This window comes from Danio rerio, chromosome 16, assembly GCF_049306965.1.
Source record: "Danio rerio strain Tuebingen ecotype United States chromosome 16, GRCz12tu, whole genome shotgun sequence".
Classification (NCBI taxonomy): Eukaryota; Metazoa; Chordata; class Actinopteri; order Cypriniformes; family Danionidae; genus Danio; species Danio rerio.
This window is the reverse complement of record NC_133191.1, coordinates 8,908,395-8,925,000: the sequence shown is the minus strand read 5'-3', so window position 1 is coordinate 8,925,000 and position 16,606 is coordinate 8,908,395. Positions and strand designations below refer to the sequence as shown.

The 16,606-nt window shown below is 40.1% G+C and overlaps 2 protein-coding genes across 19 annotated transcripts in view; both read left to right on the top strand.

The window, feature by feature from the left end:
- The window catches only part of LOC141378159 (uncharacterized), a 416,515-nt gene extending 401,594 nt beyond the window's left edge, over window positions 1–14,921 (top strand). The window contains exons 2-3 of one of the 2 annotated variants that reach the window (XM_073925810.1): window positions 9,875–11,060; window positions 11,803–14,920. In XM_073925810.1, the coding sequence (XP_073781911.1) occupies window positions 11,944–14,841 (2,898 nt within the window). In that variant the 5' untranslated portion in view covers window positions 9,875–11,060; window positions 11,803–11,943 and the 3' untranslated portion in view covers window positions 14,842–14,920. Of the gene's footprint in view, window positions 1–9,243 lie in introns of those variants that run through there. The other variant, XM_073925809.1, reaches the window with a different exon arrangement.
- Window positions 1–16,606, top strand: part of cobl (cordon-bleu WH2 repeat protein) — a 138,518-nt gene that overhangs the window by 90,629 nt on the left and 31,283 nt on the right. For all 17 annotated transcript variants that reach the window (XR_012391433.1, XM_021466684.3, XM_073924924.1 and 14 more), the window contains 1 exon segment: window positions 8,084–8,609. Coding sequence is in view for 16 of the 17 variants with exons in the window: in XM_021466684.3 (XP_021322359.2) it covers window positions 8,084–8,609 (526 nt within the window). In the remaining variant the exon portion in view is untranslated.

Below are 16,606 nucleotides of genomic sequence, written 5' to 3'. Positions count from 1 at the left end.
GCTAAAAGATTAAGAAAAAAATTACAGTAGACAAAGAGCATGGTGATACAGTTCAGTCATGGAAACTGTGGAATCACCTCAGGTTTAATTAGAAGTTAAAAATAGAGTTATGTTGTATTTGTTTTATAAGGTTTGAAATTATCATGAGTGATTCTGTTGGCACTGACATTTTTATTCAGAGCTTTGAAAAGTGCCCGAACCCGAATTAAAGGTATAATTCACCTCCCCAAAAATATGTATTCTCTGCGGACACATATTTGAGTTTCTTTCTTCTGAACAAAAGAAGATATTCTGAACAATGTTGAAAATGGGTAAACAATGACTTCCATAGTTGTTTTTTTCCTGCTATAGATTTCATTGGCAACCAGTTCACATACTGTAGTTCCTCCGATTCTGAACATCTTTTTGGTTCAACAGATCAAAAAGTTCATAAAGGTTTAGGACCAGGCGTTTTTACAATACAGAAAATAGAAAAGAATATCACAGTTCCCTCATTTTTTTTTCAAATAATTTTTTAACACAAATCAAAGTAATCAAATCAAATTATTCAATAATTACATAAAATAAATAGTTTTTTTTAAATATATATTTATGAAAATAGAAACCAACCATTTATTATATAAAAAAATACTGATTTTCATTCATTCATGTTCTTGTCGGCTTAGTCCCTTTTATTAATCCGGGGTTGCCACAGCGGACTGAACCGCCAACTTATCCAGCAAGTTTTTACGCAGCAGATGCCCTTCCAGCCACAACCCAACTCTGGAAAACATCCACACACACACTCATACACTACAAACAATTTAGCCTACCCAATTCACCTGTACCGCATGTCTTTGGACTGTGGGGGAAACCGGAACACCTGGAGGAAACCCACGCGAACGCAGGGAGAACATGCAAACTCCACACAGAAACGCCAACTGAGCCGAGGCTCGAACCAGCGACCCTCTTGCTGTGAGGCGACAGCACTACCTACTGCGCCACTGCCTCGCCCAATTACTGATTTTATATTTGATAAATTGATAAATTTTTTAAATCTGGTCTCTTGTTTTTTTAAAATATTTTTTTATGATTGCGTAGTGTGAATGGAATGGTTGAAGAATGATATAAATTTGACATTCCAGATGAAACTGGACGGGTTTAAATATGTAACCATTTGGGGTGTAACGGTACACTGAAGTCACAGTTCAGTAGGTATCTCAGTTTTGAAGTTGGGTATGGGTACTGTACAACAGGAATAAGCAACAAAATTTCTAAAAATAATTCTAGTCTACTGATAATAAGTCTGATATTGAATTATGTTTGAGATATAGGGCTATGCTTGTAATCTGTCATTGACAACATTATTAGACCATTTAATTCACTGGTAAAATCAACATTATATAGGCTAGAGTAGTTATACTGACACTGTAAACATTTATTTTCATGCACAACTGTGCTGTTCGCTATGAAAGAAAAAGCATCAAATGCTTGTCGCAGTTATAATGCGATATGATTATTTAAATAATGTGCATGCTTTCGGTTTTATTTTCACTGCCAAGTGCTGTTCATACTTCGCGCGCGGCTCTCAAACGATCACTCTTTGCCACAAACTGAATAATATTTACAACTTTATAACCTGGTACTTACAGCGTATGCAGGTTCTGTTTACTAAAGTAGACGCGCACGTCTATCATTAAGTAGGGCGCGCGCTCACACTGTCAGCAGCTCATGTCACATGTGATTTTGCGGTCGTGAATACTGCAAAATATGAAGGCAAAAATGACATTTTTAGGTAAATCATACCTTTAAGATACAGTATGTGACTCTTTTAACATCATTTGGAGGTGTCCATGTCCCTGAGCAAAGTGTGTGAAACAATGAAAAGACTCATGCAGCCGCCTTTTTTTCTCTCCTGAACTTGCAAATATGACTGGCAGAATCGTAGAAATGCTGGATTAAGATCGTCTAGGGGGTCGAATCGAGATTGCGATCTTTTTTCAATTAATTGTGCAGCTCTACTTCAAATGGTGCTAAAAGTGTCACATGCTTTATTAATAAGGTTTAATTCACCCAAAATGCAATTTCTGTCATAATGTAATGGCATTTTTGCAGCCACTAAATCACACATGAACTGACAGACTGTTTGTTTTCTACCAAGAGGATGTGCGCATGCCCACCAATGATGTCTAATCAATCTTGATTTTAAGCAAAAAACAATAATTTAAAATTGTGATTCTCATTTTAGAGCAGCTCTACTGTGACCACATGATTTTACTACGTTTTCAGATTTTAGCACGTTTTCCGCATGTTTTTATTTTATTTATTTTTTGCTTTTGTTTTACCTGGTTAATGGGACCAATCTTTTCCAAACTCGAACACTGATTTCGATGCGCACTCAGCTCCACATACCAAGTCCACTGGCGTATTTGGCAAGCTACTGGGCAAATTTTAACACCAGAAAAGCAGTCCATATGGCACGGAAAGAAAAATCACGAAAAGGAACAGAAGCTGTCTTCGGTATCATACCACTTCATAGAGTTTGTTTTACAGACAAAATGCAGCCAGACGTAGCCCCAGGTACATATTTGTGGTTTTCCAGAAATGTAGACCGGGGTACATATCCACAATGAGCTTGTGTTGACATTTGATCAGGCCCTGAGAAACAAGAATACGATTGTGGCAGGGGAAATCATACTATTCAAGCTAGTAGTAGCTACATAAAAGTGTACATTTTCTAACATTCTTCTATGACACATGTCAGTGCATACATGCATGTGCACGTGTACTTCAGAAGGACCTGTAGCGCACAGTGAGCTTGTGTTCAGCACTCTAAGCTCTATGTAGGGGAAAGTTGAAGCAGAACTCAATATTAGGAAAGGAGCAGGAAGATGAATGAGCAGCCAGCCTGCTGTGAAGCGCAACGCAGCAGCTCTGTTTGAGCGCGGCAAGACCCTGGGCTTCGTAGGCTGTAATTAAAGAGTCCTTTCGTCCCTTCTCTCCTCTGCTCTACATTAAGTGTTCAACATGCCGTTGGAGTGAAATCATACATTGTGCTTCTCTGTTGTGGATTAAAGGTCAGAGGTTAAGTTTGTGGTACACACACAGATCAAGGGTCCCTTTTAAGCGTACATTAAATGCATTTAAAGACTTTGAGGAAGAAAAGAAAACACATAATGGCTTTGAACTGTAAACCAGTGAAAGTAAATCTTCATGTAATGGGGCCAGTGCATTCCATGGCACCACAACCCAGGGTCCATGCATCATGCACACATATCATAAGACATGCAGTACGGTGGCTTAGACTTTGATTTTGATTTGACAAGGTCTAAAGTGAACATTTCCATTTGATATATTTTGACTCAAAAGATCTTAATTCAAAGATACATTAAAGAATTTCAGTAGTTCAGCCAAAAAAGGGGGAAAATGTGTCATTAATTACTCAAACTCGTGTTGTTTAGAAGCAGGCTCGCTTATCTTCACAAATTAAGATATTTTAGATGAAATTCTAGAGCTCCCTCATCCTCCATAGACAGCAAGAGTGCAGAGATGTTCAAACTTTAACAAAAAATGTGTCAAAACATTCCATGTAACATAAAAAAATACATTTCAGGCCATAAAGTCTTAAATTCACTGAAAAATTGTGTTGTGTGTCTAAAATTTTGCCCTTCACTTTGTCAATTGGTAAAGTTTTTTTCCTCGCCACTATCAACACTTGCTTGGTCGGATTAGGATTTGTAGAGCTGCACATCGATGGATTTGCTTTTCAGTGTTTGAACTATAGCAGTGAAATTTAAGCCACACTGAACTGAATTTTAACTCTGAAATCAGGACTTTACCAGAACTATGCTAAGCTGCTTTGAAACCATTTACATTGTAAAAGCGCTATATAAATAAATATGAATTGAAATGACTTTAAACAGGTCTTAATTTTCCTCTGTCCAAGTAAAGCTACCTGTTGTGAATTTCTCTAATCCGGGTCACGGCACCAACACTGTTGTGAATTTCTCTAGTCTGGCTCACGGCACCAAACTGTTGTGGAATTATAAAACGAGCCCAAAAAACCAGGGAGAACTTTCGGTATCTTCAAAGCAGAATCCTTCAATAAGAAGAACTCTGTGGCATCATCGAAAGAAACTCTCAATTGGTACAAAAGACACTCAGTTTAAATACATTTGATACATGTAGATGGGGACAGTCATGGTGGGGACAGTCAAACAAATGAAGTGTTGTTGTCGGCAGGGTAACATGCCTTTCCAGGCCCGATCTCATCAGCATATAAGTACCCATTCACGATACATTTTAGCATTAAAACAGTGTGCAAATGATGTTCTGGAGACAGAGAAGACAATAGATACAGCCGTGTTGTAAAACTGATAATTTGCATTACTTTGGAGACTGTCAGGGCTCAGGAAATCAAGACATTTTAAGGTCTGCCACACCCTGAAAACAACTTTTCAGTTATTTATAGATAATATAAATTTATATTCCCACATACCCAGTCGGGCCGGCATCCATTCAGTTATTAACAATCCATCTTTATAAAACCTTTTTTTATATTTAAGTTTTTTATTGCAAAGTTTTTCAATAGCTGTTAGACATTTTTACAGCAATTTCTCCAAATTAAAATCCTTTATTCTCATTGAAAGAAAACTAAAAAAATTACACAGTTCCTCATGACAATAACGGAACAATATATCCCTTTACGTTATTCTCCATTCATACAAGAACTCTGTACAGAAGTAACAGGGAGTTTACATAATATTTAAAAACAGGCATGCAACTTAATGGTGCTATCGAACAGATATTTAAGAAACATGCTAAGTGAGCATACTTGTTTATCTGAAAAAAAAACAATGCTGAAGTCAGATATTCTGCTTTGAAAATGTCTGTTTCGTGCCGGAACGCTGTCTTTGTTTTGGTTCTTTTAACCCGCCCAAGGGCAGTTTAGCCAATTATATCTTAGCACCACAGGTTGCCTTGTTATAAAACTACATAAATTCATTCATTCATTCATTCTAAAAGGCTCTCAAAGCATGTGCCCGTAACCCAAGTGCAAACTCCGGTGGACAGTAGCAGACTCAAAATGTGACGCAGAGTTCCACATGAGATTTTTAATTAGCAAAAAATATATTACAAGTGTAAACATTAGGTGAGCAGGTTTCATTGTAACCAGTGTTCTAACAACACGCTATGTGACAAGATTTGCAGTGTTAAGCAATTTGGCTGTTTGTACCAGTCGAAATGCTTCAGAAACATAAATACAGCCATTTAGAAGCACAGAATAGTGCACTCAATAACGAAATGTTAAGGTTTATGATCTAATTCATACATATTAAACTTCTTTAACATTATTAAATGTGCATGCTGATTCACTATATGTTGGTTTTGAGTCACAGTTTTAAAGTTCAATTTCAAGCGTTTTTTTCATTTTTAAGATCTGAGGTAAACTATTTGCTGCTGCTTTCAGTATTATGGCAATAAATGTCAAGTAAAATGACATTCAAACTCACATTACTAGCATTCAACACTGAATCAAGCACATGAGATGTACGTGATCATTGTCGAAGTTTTCTGTTGTTCAACTGTGAGAAATAGAAACGGTTTCTAATATATCAATTTGAGGTGTTGGTTAGAACAAAAATTCCCTTTAATATAGGGAATATTCCTTTTATTGCGTGCCGATGCTTTTATTTAGAACACGGTTTAAATCAGCCTTTAGGCTTGATCTGGCAACCTGTGCTTGTGTTTGTTTTAATCCAGGAATGCATTACCTAGTTCAACCACTGGGTGTCAAATTTACATACTGCACCTTTAAGGTGTTATAACAGAAATGCATTAGGTTGAACAAAAGTTATACTCAGTCAATTTGGACCAAAGACCAACAATATAGTTTGAATATTTATGTAATCCACAAGTTATGCGTCTCTTCAATAAATATAATTTTAACATGTTAAACTTGTCATAAAAAAAAGAACTATTATATTGACAAAAAGTATGTTGTAAGTTAATTATGTAGCTAAGAAATAATTACGTTAGATTTATTTATTTATTTATTTATTTATTTATTTAGTTATTTATTTTGTGGCAAGCAAAAAATAAATAAATAAATTTCTATTGGTCCAACTGGGCCATTAGAAATAATCACTAGTGTTTAGCCCTGTATTGGTCTAAAATTTAATTTAGAATGGATTTGAAATGGTCTTGAAAGGTCTTAATTTTGATTTGATGAAACCCTGCAGAAACCCTTAATCATATGAAGCTCCAAGAACACTTATATGTTTTTAAATAGAACACGTTTATAGTTTTCTTTAGACTTTCAAGCTGTCACTGTCATATACGCTACTCAGGTTCAACTCATAAACAGTACTCGATGCGGGTGGCAGCAGCACTCAGTTGCTGTTCACAGAAGCAGCCTCAATTAATCTGCAACAGTAATTTTTTAAAAAGCACAACATGAATAATTACAAAAGAGGCACTTGTTAAACAAATGCTGTAACTGTCAGTGCTGACCCATTTCCTTTGTCCTTATCATACAGAGTGTGAATATCATTTAGTTCAATGTTTTTCTTACCTCTGACCCACATTTCAGCATACATGTACTCAGAAACATTCATCGCAGGCTTGTTACTGTACAGTATTAGTGCTGGATGCTACTGTACCAAAACTAGCTGGTTCATGGACAGTACACTTTTTTTTTTAGTTTCATTTATTTAAGATTATAAAATGTACTGTTTGCATTTATTTAATTATTCAATAATGTTGTGAACTTGCTTTGGTATGTTCTTACCACATAACAAGCACATTTTTTCAAATTACCCAACGCAATCTTACGGCGATTTATAACTTTTTGATTTAGAAGCTAACTTGTATGAATTCGTACGATCTAATTCATGCAATTTAGTACGATTTGCTCATCACCCAATGACGGTTAGGGGTGGGATTGGGTGCCACGCCCCCTTTTTAAAATCGTACATTTTCGTACAACTGAACGAATTCGTAAAAATTAAACTGACAAAATGTAATATACTTACGTTTCCTCATAAGATCTGGCTGAATTACCTGCTAGCCCTTCGGGCAGGTCCTCTTCTGTTTTTGGTAGCCCAAAATAAATGTAAGTAGCCCAAATAGATTATTTACTAATTACAAAAGTTGTAATGCCGTTTGTTATAAACATAACATAGTAAGGACCTTAAAATACTAGTCATATAAAATATCATAGTCAAATATATATACAATAGTAATTGTTGGTCATACAAATATTTGAAAACCTAAAAGGGTCTATTTTTACTTGTATATATTCTTAATTACAATACAGAATTTTGTTTTTGTAAAATGAATAAGTAGACAGGGTGACTGGCATGATAAAAACATCAAAAACATGACTGGCTTTTCAAATAAAGAGCTAAATCTTTGTGAATATGTGCTTCACAGACATGAGAGACACGTCTGCTAAAACCCTGAAATATAAATGATCGCACTCATTTTGAAAACAAAAGTTCTCTGGTTTAGTAATCCACATGGAACCAACACAATTCAGTCTTCTATTGTTATATGAGGGACGCTGACAACGGAGTTGAGGATCCAAATGCAGTTTTACTACACGAATTGCCAGGCAACGGTCAAAAGGGTCAAACAGATACATACAGATAATCTAGAGTAGTTGTCAAAGAACAGGGGAATGTTCAGTATTGGTGGCATGCAGCGTAAAAAAACAGGCAGAGGTCAAACACAGCAAGCCAAGAGAAATGTGTCGTAATGTACACTAAACAGATAAACAAGACTCAGCCCTGATGTATGTGTATGTGTGCTATTTATATAGTCCTTGAATCAGTCCATGAATAATTTCAGCTGTTGTGTGTTTGCAATCAGCGGTAAACAGGAACCAGCGTGTGCGAGGTGCATGCCGGGAGTTGCAGTTCTTTAGTGTGGTATGGTGTTTAGTTCTCCAGTGATCCTTAAGTATTAGACAGTCTTAAGTATTAGACAGTCCTTAAGTATTGAAACAGTGTGCATAGCAAAAATCTGAATCACCCAAATCAATCACCCAAAAGTCTTGAAAAAAATTCTAACATTTCCAATTTTCCACTGTCTCCATCTCTAGATAAGCCTTGGCTCTCCGTCCTCACATAACCTACTTAAGAAGCGGAAGGCTCCAGCACCTCCACCTACACCACCACCTAGTACACCCGAGCCAGATATTTCCACCTACATGCCTACTGCAACTGTGCAGGAACACTACATCCCAGCGTCGGTTGAAAGGACTCCCCGAGCCTCAACTCCAGCTGACGACTCTGATCTGAGCCATAGCATTGAGGATTCAGAGCCAGCCAGGTCCATCTGCAGTAGCTCCAGTGGTGATGATGCAGCAGCTGTAGGATCCAGCAGTAGCAGCCTAGCTGAAGAACCTGTGACGCATCGAGCTGATGTGATAGCTCCGTTCACCACCTCTACTCCAGAACCCGAACCCAAACCAGAATATGAACCTGAACTCAAGAAAGAAGCAAGTCCTCGCGCTACACCAGAACTAGAACCGGGTCCACGTCCAGAGGTTCCAGCTGCAGAAGACCTAGAGTTAGAGATGGAGCTGAAAATGGAGGAGACGGAGAATAACCGTCATAGTGGAATAGGTAATGTAATGTTATCTTTTTAACCTGGCAATTTTCTAACGCTTATTTTCTGGCATTTCAACAGCAAGTTCCTTTTCAACACATGACCTATAAATTGTAAAAGAATTCCCACCAGAAGCTGAATGTCTAAAAGTGCAGGCTGAGCTTCATATCAATCCACCATCTCCCTCACTCACTCTGCCACACTAAATCAGTTTAATATCGAATCTACAGTGTGAGAAGGACAACAGGTAAACAAGATCAGTATATTGACTATTTATTTTTAACTCTAAACCAACAGTATAGTGCAATTTCTGAAAGCATAACACACTGTACCTCATAGCCAAGATGTTCCTGGAATTACAAAATCAATAACTTATTTACAAATAAATGCTGAAGCAATACAGTGAGTGTGATGAAAAATCCATCAGAATACACATTAAGGGTGTCACGATCCTCCAAATCCTCAATTCGTTTACATTTTCGATTCTAAAGGCACGATTCGATTCGATTTTCAATTATGAATAATTAATTAATTAATGACCAATTAATTATTTGTAGCCTACCGTTTAAACTACCTGACCTGCATGGTCTTTGTTTTACCCATAAACAAATCATACAGTAAATGAATAAAGGCAAGATTATTCATTTAGGAGAGGAGAAGCACTTTATCAGCATCTAGACCAGCAGCCTGTAAGTACATTTAAGATTTGTTTCAGTTGTTGTGTATGGTTTGAGGACTTGTTTCCAGCTGTTTGTGTAAAGTTGTAGGACATTTAAACTTGCTTTCAGTTGTGTATAATACTAGAAGTTGTTTAGCCACTGTTTCCTTGGTTACTATAAGAGCTTGTGTAGCGAACGCAGACGCGGTTTCGCGTCGTCCGCCTCAGTTTCGGCCCTTGTTTTGACCCGGGAGGCGTGTCCAAACGCCAGGTAACCACTATATAGCGAGCACGCTAGCATTAGTCGGCAGGAGAAGCACTTTATCAGCATCTAGACCAGCAGCCTGTAAGTACATTTAAGATTTGTTTCAGTTGTTGTGTATGGTTTGAGGACTTGTTTCCAGCTGTTTGTGTAAAGTTGTAGGACATTTAAACTTGCTTTCAGTTGTGTATAATACTAGAAGTTGTTTAGCCACTGTTTCCTTGGTTACTATAAGAGCTTGTGTAGCGAACGCAGACGCGGTTTCGCGTCGTCCGCCTCAGTTTCGGCCCTTGTTTTGACCCGGGAGGCGTGTCCAAACGCCAGGTAACCACTATATAGCGAGCACGCTAGCATTAGTCGGCAGGAGAAGCACTTTATCAGCATCTAGACCAGCAGCCTGTAAGTACATTTAAGATTTGTTTCAGTTGTTGTGTATGGTTTGAGGACTTGTTTCCAGCTGTTTGTGTAAAGTTGTAGGACATTTAAACTTGCTTTCAGTTGTGTATAATACTAGAAGTTGTTTAGCCACTGTTTCCTTGGTTACTATAAGAGCTTGTGTAGCGAACGCAGACGCGGTTTCGCGTCGTCCGCCTCAGTTTCGGCCCTTGTTTTGACTCGGGAGGCGTGTCCAAACGCCAGGTAACCACTATATAGCGAGCACGCTAGCATTAGTCGGCAGGAGAAGCACTTTATCAGCATCTAGACCAGCAGCCTGTAAGTACATTTAAGATTTGTTTCAGTTGTTGTGTATGGTTTGAGGACTTGTTTCCAGCTGTTTGTGTAAAGTTGTAGGACATTTAAACTTGCTTTCAGTTGTGTATAATACTAGAAGTTGTTTAGCCACTGTTTCCTTGGTTACTATAAGAGCTTGTGTAGCGAACGCAGACGCGGTTTCGCGTCGTCCGCCTCAGTTTCGGCCCTTGTTTTGACTCGGGAGGCGTGTCCAAACGCCAGGTAACCACTATATAGCGAGCACGCTAGCATTAGTCGGCAGGAGAAGCACTTTATCAGCATCTAGACCAGCAGCCTGTAAGTACATTTAAGATTTGTTTCAGTTGTTGTGTATGGTTTGAGGACTTGTTTCCAGCTGTTTGTGTAAAGTTGTAGGACATTTAAACTTGCTTTCAGTTGTGTATAATACTAGAAGTTGTTTAGCCACTGTTTCCTTGGTTACTATAAGAGCTTGTGTAGCGAACGCAGACGCGGTTTCGCGTCGTCCGCCTCAGTTTCGGCCCTTGTTTTGACTCGGGAGGCGTGTCCAAACGCCAGGTAACCACTATATAGCGAGCACGCTAGCATTAGTCGGCAGGAGAAGCACTTTATCAGCATCTAGACCAGCAGCCTGTAAGTACATTAAGATTTGTTTCAGTTGTTGTGTATGGTTTGAGGACTTGTTTCCAGCTGTTTGTGTAAAGTTGTAGGACATTTAAACTTGCTTTCAGTTGTGTATAATACTAGAAGTTGTTTAGCCACTGTTTCCTTGGTTACTATAAGAGCTTGTGTAGCGAACGCAGACGCGGTTTCGCGTCGTCCGCCTCAGTTTCGGCCCTTGTTTTGACTCGGGAGGCGTGTCCAAACGCCAGGTAACCACTATATAGCGAGCACGCTAGCATTAGTCGGCAGGAGAAGCACTTTATCAGCATCTAGACCAGCAGCCTGTAAGTACATTAAGATTTGTTTCAGTTGTTGTGTATGGTTTGAGGACTTGTTTCCAGCTGTTTGTGTAAAGTTGTAGGACATTTAAACTTGCTTTCAGTTGTGTATAATACTAGAAGTTGTTTAGCCACTGTTTCCTTGGTTACTATAAGAGCTTGTGTAGCGAACGCAGACGCGGTTTCGCGTCGTCCGCCTCAGTTTCGGCCCTTGTTTTGACTCGGGAGGCGTGTCCAAACGCCAGGTAACCACTATATAGCGAGCACGCTAGCATTAGTCGGCAGGAGAAGCACTTTATCAGCATCTAGACCAGCAGCCTGTAAGTACATTAAGATTTGTTTCAGTTGTTGTGTATGTTTTGAGGACTTGTTTCCAGCTGTTTGTGTAAAGTTGTAGGACATTTAAACTTGCTTTCAGTTGTGTATAATACTAGAAGTTGTTTAGCCACTGTTTCCTTGGTTACTATAAGAGCTTGTGTAGCGAACGCAGACGCGGTTTCGCGTCGTCCGCCTCAGTTTCGGCCCTTGTTTTGACTCTCGAGGCGTGTCCAGCTGAATTCAATCAGCTAGTGCTTTGGGGTTATATAAACAACTAGTTCACCGCGGCAGCGGTCGCGGCAGCCTCGTGTGAAGACCGCCTCGTGTGAAGACCGACGAGGGTAAAGACCATCGACTCTACCTGCGCGACTCCACCGAGCAAAGACACCGACAAAGCACTTGAGTACTTTACTGTATTGTTTTACTTTACACTTATTTTTTGTTGTCAGTGCACTTTTATTATGTGTTTTCTAATTCCTGTTGTTACTAACACTCGCAAAACACGGGAGGTGCGCTGCAGGCGTAATCCTCACAACCTTCGTTCAATACATGTATCTACTATTTCACAACTCTCTCTCTCCGTGGGCCTCTGGAACTGTCAATCAGCTGTTAACAAGGCTGATTTTATTACCTCCATAGCTACATATTCTGACTATAATCTCATGGCTCTAACTGAGACCTGGTTGAGGCCGGAGGACACTGCTACACATGCTACTCTTTCTGCTAATTTCTCTTTTTCCCACACTCCTCGTCAGACAGGGAGAGGGGGTGGGACTGGACTACTAATTTCCAAAGAATGGAAATTTACTCTGATACCGTCCCTGCCAACAATCAGCTCCTTTGAATTCCATGCAGTCACCATTATCCACCCCTTCTACATAAATGTGGTTGTCATCTACCGCCCACCAGGTAAATTAGGTCACTTCCTAGATGAACTGGATGTTCTTCTCTCATCTTTTTCTAATTTTGCCACTCCCTTATTGGTGCTAGGTGACTTCAACATTTACGTTGACAAACCGCAAGCTGCAGACTTTCAGACTTTGCTTGCCTCTTTTGACCTAAAAAGAGCACCTACTTCTGCTACCCACAAATCAGGTAATCAGCTAGACCTTATTTACACACGACACTGCTTCACTGATCAAACAATAGTAACTCCACTACAAATATCTGATCATTTCCTTCTGTCTCTCAACATCCACATTACTCCTGAGCCGCCACACACTCCTACACTGGTTACCTTTCGCAGAAACCTACGATCTCTCTCACCCAATAGACTATCCACCATTGTTTCAGACTCTCTTCCTCCATCTCGCAAACTCACTGCACTTGATTCGAACAGTGCCACTAATACACTCTGCTCCACACTAGCATCATGTCTAGACCGATTATGTCCTCTTGCATCCAGGCCAGCCCGTGCCAGTCCTCCTGCACCCTGGCTCTCGGATGCTCTCCGTGAGCATCGCTCAAAACTTCGGGCTGCGGAGAGAATTTGGCGGAAAACTAAAAATCCTGCACATCTCTTAACATACCAAACTCTTCTGTCCTCTTTCTCAGCTGAGGTTACTTCTGCAAAGCAGACGTATTACCGTCTGAAAATCAACAATGCCACTAATCCTCGCCTACTTTTTAAAACATTTTCCTCCCTCCTCTATCCTCCTCCTCCACCCGCATCCTCCACACTTACTACTGATGACTTTGCTACATTATTCTGCACCAAAACTGCAAAAATCAGTGCTCAATTTGCTGCACCTACAACAAACACGCAAGATACAACACCAACACCACACACACTCACCTCTTTTTCTCAGCTCTCTGAGTCTGAGGTGTCCAAACTTGTGCTATCTAGCCATGCAACCACCTGTCCACTCGATCCCATTCCCTCTCATCTCTTGCAAGCCATCTCTCCTGCAGTCATACCAACACTGACTCGCATAATTAACACATCTCTTGACTCTGGTTTATTCCCCACTACATTTAAGCAGGCTAGGGTAACCCCACTGCTAAAGAAACCCAACCTGGACCATACGCTACTTGAAAACTACAGACCAGTATCCCTGCTTCCATTCATGGCCAAGATTCTGGAGAAAGTAGTGTTCAATCAAGTCCTGGACTTTCTTACTCAAAACAATCTCATGGACAACAAGCAATCCGGCTTTAAGAAAGGCCACTCAACTGAGACTGCCCTGCTCTCGGTCGTGGAGGATCTCAGACTGGCTAAAGCAGACTCTAAATCATCAGTCCTCATTTTGCTGGACTTGTCAGCTGCTTTTGACACTGTCAACCACCAGATCCTGCTATCTACGCTTGAGTCACTGGGCGTTGCGGGCACTGTTATACAATGGTTCAGATCTTACCTCTCTGACAGGTCATTCAGGGTGTCTTGGAGGGGAGAGGTGTCCAACCTACAGCATCTAAACACTGGGGTACCTCAAGGCTCTGTTCTTGGGCCACTTCTCTTCTCCATCTACACATCATCTCTAGGACCAGTCATCCAGAGACATGGATTCTCCTACCACTGCTATGCTGATGATACCCAGCTATACCTCTCTTTTCATCCTGATGATCCCTCGGTTCCAGCTCGTATCTCAGCCTGCCTGTTGGATATTTCACACTGGATGAAAGATCATCATCTTCAGCTGAACCTCGCAAAAACGGAAATGCTTGTAGTTTCTGCCAACCCGACTCTACACCATAACTTTTCAATCCAGATGGATGGGGCAACCATTACTGCATCCAAAATGGTGAAAAGCCTTGGAGTAACGATTGATGACCAACTAAACTTCTCTGACCACATTTCTAGAACTGCTCGATCGTGCAGATTTGCACTCTATAACATCAGAAAGATCCGACCCTTCTTATCTGAACATGCAGCTCAACTCCTTGTTCAAGCTCTTGTTCTCTCCAAACTGGATTACTGCAACTCTCTACTAGCTGGGCTTCCAGCTAACTCTATCAAGCCTCTTCAACTGCTCCAGAATGCAGCAGCACGAGTGGTCTTCAATGAACCTAAACGAGCACATGTCACTCCGCTGCTAGTCCGTTTGCACTGGCTGCCAGTTGCTGCTCGCATCAAATTCAAAACTCTGATGTTTGCCTACAAAGTGACTTCTGGCCTAGCACCTTCTTATCTGCACTCACTTCTGCAGATCTATGTGCCCTCCAGAAACTTGCGTTCTGTGAATGAACGTCGCCTCGTGGTTCCATCCCAAAGAGGAAAAAAATCACTTTCGCGAACGCTCACGCTCAATCTGCCCAGTTGGTGGAATGAACTCCCTAACTGCATCAGAACAGCAGAGTCACTCTCTATTTTCAAGAAACGACTAAAAACTCAACTATTTAGTCTCCACTTCACTTCCTAATCTGCAATTGCCTATTTGAATATCACACTAACTGTACAAAAAAAAAAAAAAAAAAAAAAAAAATTACTAACACTTCCCTTCTTAGACTTTAAAGACCTGAAACTTGCCTTTAGTACTTATTCATTGTTGCTCTTAGTTGTGTAAATTGCTTCCTTGTCCTCATTTGTAAGTCGCTTTGGATAAAAGCGTCTGCTAAATGTAAATGTAAATGTAAGATACACACATAATTACCACCTGTCAATCACTTTTTCTGTGGGACTCGTGAATAGGCAGTGATCTGTGTCGTTATAATGGCGTCGGTATAAAAGATGCACAACCAACAGGAACCAGCCAACAGTATCTGAGGTGTTCGCTTAAATTGACAAAGTACAAGTGAGTGGAAGATTGAAGCAGTCCTCTGACTGCCTGGACCTGCTGTCTCGACCGCATGTCTGTGTGTGCGTCTGTGTGGTCATGTGATGTGGGGTTTCAGAAGTAGAGAGGAAGGAGGGCTGCTCAGAAATGCTACACGCCACTGTGGATGTCAAATCGTTGTCGTTCTAAAATGCCGTTTAAAAACAAAGACAGTGTAAACAGGGCCTGAGTGTGTACTTTTCGCGAGCGGATTTGCAACGGGGGCAGGCGGAGGATCGCGATGCCGGTGTTGTCTATCTGATGAACCGTACGTAATACGTACATAGCAGAGCTTGCAAAACTGTGTTTTTTTTTTTTTTGTCGACAACACGAACGTTGTCAACATAACACACAGAAAATCCAAAATGCTTACACACCGGCGACTTCATTGAAAGAGGAGAGGGTTTAAGTTCTGTCGACGGGTCTCCTGCTTCTGCAGTTTAACAAGCACTTCAACAAGCCTGTTTTTTTCCTGCTTGGCAAGCCAAGCTGACATGACATGGGGGAGTGGCAGCATCGACGATTCTATTTTTTGATTCGATAATCGAAATTGAGCATAAATTTCGATCGAAATCGAAATCGTGACACCTCTAGTTCACATGATCTGTAACTATTGAATACACAAGACTTGTCACTTCTATTGTTTTAAATAGTGAAACGTAACTGTAAATACAGGCACTCTAGAAAGGGAAGTCTTGCCCTTTAAAAGGAGTCAGTTGTTCATTGCTGTAGAACAGGGGTCACAAAATCTCGGCCCGCTGGCAATTTACGGGCACTCCTCCTTCCTTCACTGGCATTAAAAATATATCTACTAAGGGTGTGACGAGACGCTTACTCCATGAGAAAAGAAGTAAGATTGGGTTCATGAGAATGAAATTTCTATACTATTTTTTGCAATCCTCAATAATGAAAACCAGTGGGGGAAATAAGTATTTATCACATCACTTTTTTTCTCAGGAAAACATACTTCTGAAGGTGCATTTGACTTGAAATGTTCACCAGATGTTGATAACAACCAAAGAAATACAAATATTAAAAGAGGACAAATCTGATTAGTTTACAAGTTAATTTATATGTAATAAAATGAAATGACATACGAAAAAAACAATCGAACACATGAAGGAAGGGAGGTGTAGAAAGGCAGTAAAAGCCCACACAGCAGCTCAAATCTCTCAGTTGTTATTCAGCGAAAGAAAATCAAGCAGCGGCAAAAAATAAATTAAACAAGTAGTTAATAGGCTGAGAATGTGGTAAAATCTGAAAACATGGTAAAAATCAGGCGAGGGCTTTTCTTTTTCTGAATTGCTTTTGAAAACACTGTCAGTTGGATTTAGCAAAGTGGGTGTACGGGTCAATCGGTGCTTCTTAAACC